The sequence below is a fragment of the Stegastes partitus genome, unplaced genomic scaffold (assembly GCF_000690725.1).
Source record: "Stegastes partitus isolate 25-593 unplaced genomic scaffold, Stegastes_partitus-1.0.2 Scaffold383, whole genome shotgun sequence".
In the NCBI taxonomy this organism is placed as follows: Eukaryota; Metazoa; Chordata; class Actinopteri; family Pomacentridae; genus Stegastes; species Stegastes partitus.
In genome coordinates this window covers 354420-364870 of record NW_007578114.1, presented here as the reverse complement: position 1 = coordinate 364870, position 10451 = coordinate 354420, and the positions used below count along the sequence as shown (strand labels likewise).

The 10451-nt window shown below is 39.3% G+C and overlaps 1 protein-coding gene across 1 annotated transcript; it reads left to right on the top strand.

Moving 5' to 3' along the window:
- Positions 1 to 1083: 1083 nt before the first annotated feature.
- Positions 1084 to 8264, top strand: LOC103359605 (sialic acid-binding Ig-like lectin 14). Its single transcript, XM_008285015.1, has 9 exons — positions 1084 to 1235; positions 1417 to 1779; positions 3456 to 3746; positions 5242 to 5493; positions 5582 to 5842; positions 5929 to 6013; positions 7595 to 7708; positions 7817 to 7886; positions 7972 to 8264. The coding sequence occupies exons 1-9, from the start codon at positions 1187 to 1189 to the stop codon at positions 8005 to 8007; spliced, it is 1521 nt and encodes a 506-aa protein (XP_008283237.1). The 5' UTR covers positions 1084 to 1186; the 3' UTR covers positions 8008 to 8264.
- Positions 8265 to 10451: the final 2187 nt, after the last annotated feature.

Below are 10451 nucleotides of genomic sequence, written 5' to 3'. Positions count from 1 at the left end.
TGACTGTTACAATACATTTGCAAATGTCCTGTATTTTCACAAGTATGTCCTTTTTGTTTCATAGATGAAACTGTGAAAGTCGATACTTTAAAAATACTATTAATATTAAAGACAATTAGTAACTATTAGCAGCTAAAAAGTATTGATTATGTACTTTTACGTGGGTTGCACAGCTTTTAGGACAAAAATGTCGACTATTGTCGTCTATAAGCGCTGGCAATCAGTCAAAATACAGTTTTATTGTTATGTATAGAATCTATTATTACATATAATAGACATTACAGGTCATTTTTAATTTGTTTTTACACGTGTAATTATCATTCTTCAAACTTTAATAAGTCAAAACAGCATGTATGACCTCATTTGAAATAAAGCTAGAAAACAAAACAAAACAGAGGTTATTTTATTTCTATTTTATGTTTTTTTACTGTATTTTATTTTATTTTTTATTTTTTGGTATCTGGCATCAACAGGGCTGGACAAAGATCTTCGATGTGACACTGTTTTTAAAAGTAATGAAATAGAATTGACTCAAACTTTATCGGTAAAATAACAACAACAACAACAAAAACATTTCATAATAAGCATCACTGTCAACTGGGGCACTACTGATTGACCGTTTTACAATAAAAGTTCAAAGTTGTTAACCGGAAGAGATAAGCTTTGTCAAATAAATCATATTACTGTTAACTTTGAGACTTTTTGTTCAGTAACACACTGACTGCAAATGTACAGTTTATGAAGCTTTATATGAAAATGGATTTCACATTTGTTGTTGACTGACCCTTAGTTTCGTTAAGTGGTTTATATGAAATACAAAAATAACATGGGGGAGAAGTCACAATTACTGAAATAATTCAAATTCCTGTGTAAAGAAGGAAGTGAGAGAACCGGGGTGCACACTCTGCTTCTCACAGCCAAGGTGTTAATCTAAAAAAGAACTGATTAGACACTTTATGATATGATTAAAAATTAAAATGAACAATAATAAATCATGCCCCAGATGAGAGACTTCCCCTTTAAAACAGCTGATGAGACAACATTGTGTGTCTAAAACAGTGGATGTGAAGTGCATTAAAAGTGGAATGGAAACTAGACAAGTCATCTCTCACCACAAGGAAACAACAAGAGCCCCGCACAAGTATATTTGTCACTTTATTCGCAGGTCTCACCCTGAGAGGACGACATGGATGTGTTAAAGTGGCCTTTGGTTTTCGGGTGCCTTTGTGTCAATGGTATGGTGCATTCACTTAAATGAGTTTTCAGCTGTTTGCTTTACGTCTTTATTTGTGCTGGAAAGTATGCAGCTTTGAGATGATTTTGTGTTTTGTTTCACACTGGTAGCTGCTTCGTGTCCTCTGTTTGTTCTGTGTCTAGGTGTCATTATGTCACATTTTCTTGTGCAATTTATTCCAGTTATTCAAACCGAAGCCTCGTCTTGGACGGTGAAGGTGCCCTCCTCGGTCAAAGGTCTCCCTGGCTCGTGCGTGGTGATCCCCTGCTCATTTAATTACCCAGATCCACCCAGAGAGGTCACTGCGTTCACCGGGGCATGGATGGACGACACCAACCACCTCATCTATCACCCGGATCAGACCAAAATGCTGGAACAGTATCGGAGTCGGGTGACGCTGCTGGGAGACCCCCGACACAAGAACTGTTCCCTGCAGATTGATCCGCTTCAGCAAAGCAACAGTGGGCCTTTTCATTTCAGGATTGAAATTACCGACTACGACAGCTATTCCTACAGAAACAATAAAGTCTCCATTTCAATGATCAGTAAGTAACACAAACAACTTGAAATGATTTAAAATACTGCTGCAGTGCAATGTAAGACACAATTCAGTCAATCACTTGTGAAGATCAGGCAGCAACAGCATCGGGAAAAATACACTGAAAACAACTTTTTTCTTTTTTAATTTTTACAAGATTTTTGCTGTAATTCAACAAAACAAGAAAACCCTCAATATACATTATTTTTCTTTTAAATGACGGCAAATATTTAGAAAATGCTAATATCTATTGGTAAATTAAATACAATGAAAATAAAGTAATTTTCTGACAATTATTTCTGTAATTTGACAAAACAGTAAATTAGTTTTTTTTTTGAATAGTTTTTATTGTTATTATTATTTCATTTTACTGTGCACAGTTTCCTTTTTAATTCCAATATGTTTGAGGTTAAACATTTTGCATTTGTATTTAGAGTTGATAAACCCTGACACCAGGCAGTCGTACTGATCACAGGTCAGGTGAGGGTCAGGCTGCAGTAGGACAAGAATAGTTTGGTTTCTTTTCTTACTTCACTTCAGAATGCATTTGTGTAAAATTTGAATTTCAAGCAAAAGGCCATTATATTTAACAGCATTTTATTACACATATAATCCAAAATTGTTTGTTTGTAAAGGCTTATTTCAGATGTTCTGGGAAATTCAGGTTGTGAAACTACAACCTCAGAAGCCACATTGTCTACAGAAACTATCTGGGTTGGACATGTTCATTATTGAGGTTTCAGCTGGTCCACTTTCAAGAACTGAATCTGCCCCCTTGCTTCCCTACTTTGCTATTATAACACACTGCCCTGCTCTATCTTTAAATAACTTTGTTTTTGTCTTTACACAGATGTTTCTGTTCGTCACATCAGTTCATGACATCTCGTTTATTTAACCCAAAGCTAGAAATCGCACAAAAAATCTTTGAATTTGCGTGAGCAGGATGTGGGCTGTTTAATTAGAGAACATTTTGGGGAACTGTCTTTGTGGAAACATAAAGCTACGCTGTCAAACAACACCAAGTTCCCATTCTGGCTCTGTTATATTTTTAATTTTTATTTGGAGGCAACCAGTTGAATAAAAGAGGAAATATCTGTCTTTTTAGACCTTTAGCTCTCTTTCGTCTATAATGTAACCTTATGTGGCTTCAGCAGACTCAGCGTTAGCAGATTTAAAACTATTTTCCCAACTTATGAGATAGATTAGATTAGATATGGGCTGCAAGGTGGAGCAGTGGTCAGCACTGTTGCCTCGCACCAGTGAGGATCTTTCTGCGTGGAGTTCTCCCCGTGCAGTGTGGGTTCTCTCCGGGTTCTCCAGCTTCCTCCCACACAGTCCAGAAACATGTTGAGGTTAACTGGTGATTCTAAATTGTCCGTAGGTGTGAATGTGAGTGTGCTTGGTTGTCTGTCTCTAAGTGTAGCCCTGTGATAGACTGGTTACCTGTCCAGGGTGTCCCCTGCCTTCACCCTGAGTCAGCTGGGATAGACTCCAGCCCCCCATGACCCTAGTGAGGATTAAGCGGTGTATAGATGATGGATGGATGGATGGATGAAGTAAAGATATTTAGAATTAAATCAAGTGAGGCCAGAGCTCAAATCTTTCTACATTCAGCAGCACAGCAAGCTCCTCCAGTGGACCTTTAATCCTAATTGTCGGTCTTGATCCGCCTTCTGAACGCAGGTCAACTAGATCCCATCAAATTCACTGTGAAGAAGAAGGTGAAGGAGGGTCAGACGGTGTCGGCCTTCTGCTCCGTGTCTCACTCCTGCCCCACCTTTCCTCCTGTTTTCAACTGGAATCGCAACGGAGAGCAGCATTTCAACTCCCAGCGGCTAAACGAAGGCCAGTGGGAAGCGACATCCACTCTGACCTTTCAGCCGACCCACGCCGACCACAACAAGCCTTTACGGTGCAACGTAACGTACAGAGGAGGGCAGCGTCAGTACGCCTCCGAGACCCTTGAAGTGAAATGTAAGTGAACACAAAAGCAGATGCTTCAAATACTGTAAGTAATAAAACTATTACTTTTCAAGGCTTCTGATGTCAACACATAAATCAAATCACAGATGAGGGAAAACTCTTAAAGAATTGGAGCAAAGAAGCACAAAGAGACTGAGGAGTAAATGTGAAAAACTATCCACACGGAGGCCAAAAGGAAAAAATGAGGCAACATTTTGTGTTGCAAAAAAAACAAAAGTTTTTTCAAATGATTTTACACTTGATTTTTTGTATTTTGAAAGTAGAGAAAATATTAATAAAATTGCAAAATATACTGTATATTAACATCTAATGTAAAACGGCATTAAGAAACCTGCACCTGTGACGAACTATAATTTCTGTTTTTAAAGAAAATTGTTCATTTTTCTACATCTTCACAGTGACAATGAACAGAAAAAAACGTGGCGGTTCTGCCATTCTACCTAATGTGCTCGTTAAATGAACCATATAATGTGTAATTACAAGCGTCATGACAACCGTACATGTGCAACTATCTTTCATTAAACATTAAATGGCTAGAAAGTGCATTTGAACAGTGTAAAACTACTGTGTTCTTGTTATTTTTGTTATTCTACAGTATTTCTCTGGAGCCGGAATAGGATTGTGTTTTATTATTGTTCCTCTTTTCTTTTTAAGAGTACTATGATGATGTTACATGGTGGATTTTTCCCAGTGTGGAAGCTTCTTTACCTACAAATGTATATTTAAAAACGCTGCTTCTTGAACTTGTTTCAGTCACTGTCATGGGATTCACAGTCATCGCGCTACTCATCGCCACTGGAAACACACCGTTATATTGTGTTGTATTTGTACTACATGGGCTTGTGGCGTGAAGGACGGCAGATATGATTTGCATGTTTGTATCTTAAACCTTCTTCATGTCATTTATTTTGCCTTTCCTGTCATTTCTTTCTTTCTTTTCTTTCTCTGTGGAGGGCAATAGTGGTCTGTTAGTGCCCCAGTGACCAGAACTTCACAACTACTGGGTTGTCATGATATTTTGTACATATGAGGTGTGTCAGAAAAGTTCCAGGACTGGTGTCACAAAAGATATATTTCAAATCCAAACTACAAGTAATCCCCCTGGAGTCTAACACACTTTCCCAGCCGTCTCTGCCGCCATGCACTCCTGGAAGGATTCTTTCGGGATCCTCCGTCGTCACAGCCATCTTGATGTCGTCCACGTCTTCAAAACGGGTCCCCTTGATGACCCCCTTGAGCCAGGTGGGGTGAGTCGGGACGTTGCTCCAGCTGGGGATGTTCTTCTCAGCCAGAAACTGTGGGATGCTCAGGGCGTTGTCATGGTGAAGCAGCCACGACTCGTCCTGCCACAACTCGTCCTGCCACAACTCTGGCCTCTTCTGAACGAAGCAAACGCTGTCCTGGAACTTGCTGACACACCTCATGCACGGTCTCCAGAGTGTTGTTATAAAATGAAGTAGCACTAAAAGTAAATGTTTCTCTGCAGTCACACCGGTGAACGTGAAGGTCGAGTACAAGTCGGATATTAAGGAAGGAGAAACGGTGCACCTGAAATGCTCCAGTGATGCTCATCCTCCTGCCAGCTACGTGTGGCTAAACGGGACAGGCGCTCAGCTGCATAAAGGAAACATCTACGTGGTGAAAAATGTCTCCAGACACCCAGGAGGAGACCTGTTCTGCACTGCCACCAATGCAGAAGGAGAACGCAAATCAAGCCCGGTGAAGCTCGATGTGTTGTGTAAGCAAACGGTCCAGTAGCAGTAAAGGAGATCTTCTTAGAATCGTGGCTACGTTCTGTCTCCTGACTACATCTCTTGTCCGTACAGATGCCCCCGAGATCAAAGCTGCCTCTTCGTGCTCCTCAGAGGGGAGTGTGGTGAAGTGCGTGTGCATGGCGGAGTCCAAGCCTCCCAGCACGGTCCATTTTGTGCTCCCCGACAGAGTTCTGCAAAGCACCAAAGTAGAGAAACATGGCTTGCTTACCATCGGGACTCTGCAGGCGGACGTCGGGTCTTGGAAGTTTTTGAGCTGCGTGGCGAACAACACGGTGGGCAACGCCAACGTCACGCTCTCCTTATCTGTGGACGGTAGGAAAAAATATATATAATTTCAAAAATTCAGAATAGATTGGACTTGAGAAAACAACACTCTGTTATTTCTCTTTTTTTGGCAGGTAAGATGCAGTATGTTTTCATCGCCATTGGAGCAGGACTGATTTTGATGCTACTTTTAATAGCAGTGGGAGTTGTTAAAAAATGGTACGTTACTTTAAAAAAAATACTTACTTCCAATGACAGTAAACAGAATACGGAAATTGGTTTTTAAATAGCATTTAAAATCAGCACACTTTAAGGCATAACACTAAACCAACACCAGGAATAAAGATGTGTATTTAAAAGGGCGAGTATGTAGGATGTCCGGAAGGATTTTCACAATAAGAGAAAAACAGAAGACCAACATTTTAACATTTTGTGTAAGAAATAAAATGACCGTAAAACAGATCTTATAGATATGCATCCAGCTGTACAAATTGTAAATATTTCTTTCAGTTCCTCTTAAATCAATGTAAATTATCAGTTGTTTTACCATAAACATAAACTATAGCATTCCAATCATTCAAACCTGAACTTAGATGCATTTAGGCTCCATTATAGGACAACTTTTCTGGTCCAAACGTGCACGGTCTACAAATTCAATGCATGCACGCTGCTGCTGAACACGGTATTGTAGCCATGTGTTGGTGGTGGAGGTCCATGCAGACTTGTGTGGATTTAAGGAGATGATTAAATTTATGGACACTTGCATATCCAGCTTTTTGCAGAAATAGAATATAGTATTAACAATTCCACTTTGTATCATCGCCTATGACTATGAATTATTTTGGTTTTGTTCGCATCGGATAAACTCTCTAAATCCTAATCTTAATCCAATCATGTCTTTAATGTGATGATTTGCATGAAGCTGGTTTGTCATGTGTTCCTGCAGATAAACACCATATATTCCAATTTCCAAACTCTCATGGACTTTAAGGCGTCTCCATTCTCAAGTAACCAGTTCCACCGGGGCTCTCATGTGAACTTTTGAAAGCTCTTGTGCACCCATCCTGTGACTCTCCTGAGGGAACTGTCCATAGTTCATAGCAAATCTGGTGACACTTAGTCGTCCTGCTCTCCAACAAAATGCACGCAAACTAAGCAAGAGAAGAAATCCAACAGCAAGTTTATCTGTGAGCGGCACAAACGGGGCCGCACACAGCTGTGGTTATTGATTACACGCTTATAGAGCTGTTTGCATTTTTAAACAAAGATAGGATTTACAGACATTCAAGGCTTTACTGACCTTTGGTGGTTTGCTAAAATATGTGTACAGGGAGTGATCAGCTGATCAAACTGAGACTAGAACCTGAATCCAGATTCACGTTTTGTTTTGTGCTTTCTAGCAACATGTGTTTTCATGATCGTGTGTTTTTGAGTCCTCATGAACTCACACGCTTAAGCACTACAGCTGTGATGTAGGTAGAGTTTGTGAGGACTAAGTTGGGCTCGTGTTGCTCCACCGTGTTGTTTCTGCAGCAGTCCTGAATAGACAAACACCGGTTCTAGGGAGGACGTTGCTCCTTTTTCGTACAAAGGTGAATCCAATTCCAAAGAGGTGGGAAAACATGGGGGAGTTTGCAAATTTAGAAAAAAATTTATATGTTTTAACAGTCCATCGACATGACTTTGATTAACACTGGAGCATAGTGTCAGCTTGCATAGTCATGTTCAGCTTTGCATCAGAGGGCTTCAGTGGTTGTGAAAACGGCCTTTCTCATAAATTAAAACCCATTTTCCTGCCAGTAGGGGGAGAGCTGTGGACGCAACAGTATCCAGCATGAGCACCACAAAGACAGAGAAAGCCGTGGATCTCCCTCAGTACTCCACAACAAAAGCAAGAGTTCGCCCCAGTCCAGAGTAAATAAAACTTTAATCCTTATTTAAAACAACAACATGAAAAACTAATGTCACATAATCTTGTGTGTCTAAAAAAAAACATCTTTCTTTCTGCATTTTTCCCCTCAGGAAAGAGTGCTATGATGATGTTGACTGCGGTGGCATTTACGCCAACGATCACATATATGGCAACATGGAGGTATGTAAGGTTTCATTCATTCATTCATTCATTCCTTATATACATGCATAAAATAAGAGACTGAGTTATTTTTTTTCTTCTACAGGCTGACGAGGATGATGCCGTATACGCCAACGTGTAAAACGTGCGAGAAAACAGTCCATCCATGTGTCGTCTAACCAAACATATGCTATTTTTTTTTTGTATATATACCACAAAAACATTTTTATTTTTCTTCCCTACTATAATTCACATATATTTAATTTGCTGGTTGACATTCAGAAGTAACCAAATACTTTATGCACTTGTGCTTGTAGTTGCTGTTTCTCTCATTCATGTCCTTGTTTGTGTGATCATAGAAATACATGAGAAATCGCCATTAAACTTTGTCATAACTTACTTGGAAGTATGTTGCTAACTTGTTGTTATCACCGCCAGCTATTCAATACGACAACACAAGGTACACACTGAATTTCCTCTTTCACCGAAGAGATTGCTTCATCTGAATTTCATGTAACAGCATCGATTTTGAAAGTAAATAATGACACATTAAGGGCATTTTAATGCCGTAACAGCTGAGTTTTGAGTTCAAAAATATCTGCATGTATGAATAAGTTGTAGCAGCAGCAGCTTAAATGCACCTTATTCATCAGCCACGACATTGAAAGGGAAACCTTTTTAGACATGTTGAGGTCAATGTGGGAAAAAACCTATGTGTGGCTGTAAAGTGTATAAATGATAAACTGACAGGAAGGCGAAAGAGGAAGCTAGACACATCTTGGCTGATAGATAAGAGCGGCAAAAGGATCAGACTCACCTTGTGATTGTGGCATAAACCTCACACCTCAAAGACGCAAAACTGCCCAAAATATAATATAGAAATATATACAATGTACTATACAATAATCCTCAAATGTATTCATCCCCTTCCATTAAAGAAAAGGCAAAATTCACAACAGTCACTCAAATAACTAGAAACTGAAAAAAGTAGTAATAAATAAAAATTTGCTAAATTATAATTTTGTGAAATAAGCATTGCTTTTGAATTGTGGTTGAAAAGAATAATAAAAAAAAAAAAAAAAAACTGCCCTGGATTAAATGAGAGCACTTTTCTGATGAGCAGTGGGCCAAAATACCCGTCAACAGATGCAGACGTCTGATTGAGAGTCACAGAAAACACTTGACTGCAGTAATTGGCTCAAAGGGTTGTTCATTAGTTTCCAGGTCGCATCATGCTTGTTAACTTGTGGGGTTTTTTTTTCTTCTTTTTTAAAATTTCTGTTGAACCACAATTTAAAAGCAATGTCATGATTTTCATTACGTTTTTATTTATTATTATTACTTTTGTCAATTTCAGCTTATTTCAGTGGCAGCTGTTTTTTTCCTTCTTTAATGGGAGGGTATGAATACATTTGAGGACGACTGTAGGTATAAAAATAACCTAAATATCATAATATATTAGTCAGTAACACAAAATACAGCCTCAATGGGTGCACAAAGATACATGGGAATGTTTAATGCTTTAAAAACTTAGAATAAAAGTATATTCTCAGACAAACGCTGAATAAATATAAAAGAAAAACGACACTATGACGAGAAAATTACAGGAAAAGAGAAAAAATAAATAATTTATGTTCTCAGAAAACTAGTTCCTATTTTTCATTTCTGGTCATTCTGTTAGCAGTGAAATGTTCTGTGTTTCCTAATGGAGTGATCTTATCTCTTACTTTGCTCTCTGGGCCTGGAGTTTGTACTCTGCAAATTCAGTTTGCTCTTCTGTTGTTGTACTTTTCCACGAATACAGTCAACTCGCTCAGCTCTAATTCCTCTTTCATAGCTGAGTGAATTAGCTTTCACTTGTGTTTCTTCTAAGATTCAGTTTCTTTGAACGTCATATTTAGAGTTTCGCTTCAGTCTTGAAAATTGTGTCTGCATTGTGAACATAGAAGCCTTGGAGACATGACCTGTTGCAATATGCCATCACTTTTTCCAGTGACAGGCCTTGCAGTTTACTCCTAGGCCTTCAGTGGCGTCCTGCCTGAATCAAACCACCTCTGAACACCGTCATTATGACGCCACAGCTATAGAAACCATCAGTATGATGCAGAAAGGCAGCATAACAGGACGTTGCACCGCAGACAGGTCTCTCATGTAGCGAGAATGAATGTCATCACTAAAGCCAGAAACCCAGTTAAAACAATCCAACGAGTCTCCTTTCACTGCACCACATACATCACATCTAGCAGGAGCATCAGCATCAACCCAATAAAATGACAAAAACACATATTTTACTCACTAAAACATGCGACTATTTGAACACAACCTCCATCCTCCTTTCTTTCCTCATGAAGAGTTCAGTCACTCTGTTGAGCAGCTGATCCGTACGTTTCATTTCCAACAATAAGTCCTGTCCTATCGCCATGGAGGCTAATGCTGGAAGTCGGGTCTGTCCAGCCGTGTTTCTGGCACAAGTTTGTGCAGTGTCCGAAATCACTCCCTATGCCCTACATAGTGCACTATATAGGGTGCACGCCATTTTGTAGTGTTGTTCGAATTCTCAGCGGTAAATTTCATCCACTATATAGT

Excerpts from the sequence above, each read along its gene's own strand:
- LOC103359605 (XM_008285015.1), top strand. The coding sequence starts at position 1,187 with ATGGATGTGTTAAAGTGGCCTTTGGTTTTCGGGTGCCTTTGTGTCAAT. Across the intron at positions 3,747-5,241 it reads CGAGACCCTTGAAGTGAAAT|TCACACCGGTGAACGTGAAG; the intron begins GTAAGTGAACAC and ends GTTTCTCTGCAG. Across the intron at positions 6,014-7,594 it reads GTGGGAGTTGTTAAAAAATG|TAGGGGGAGAGCTGTGGACG; the intron begins GTACGTTACTTT and ends TTTTCCTGCCAG.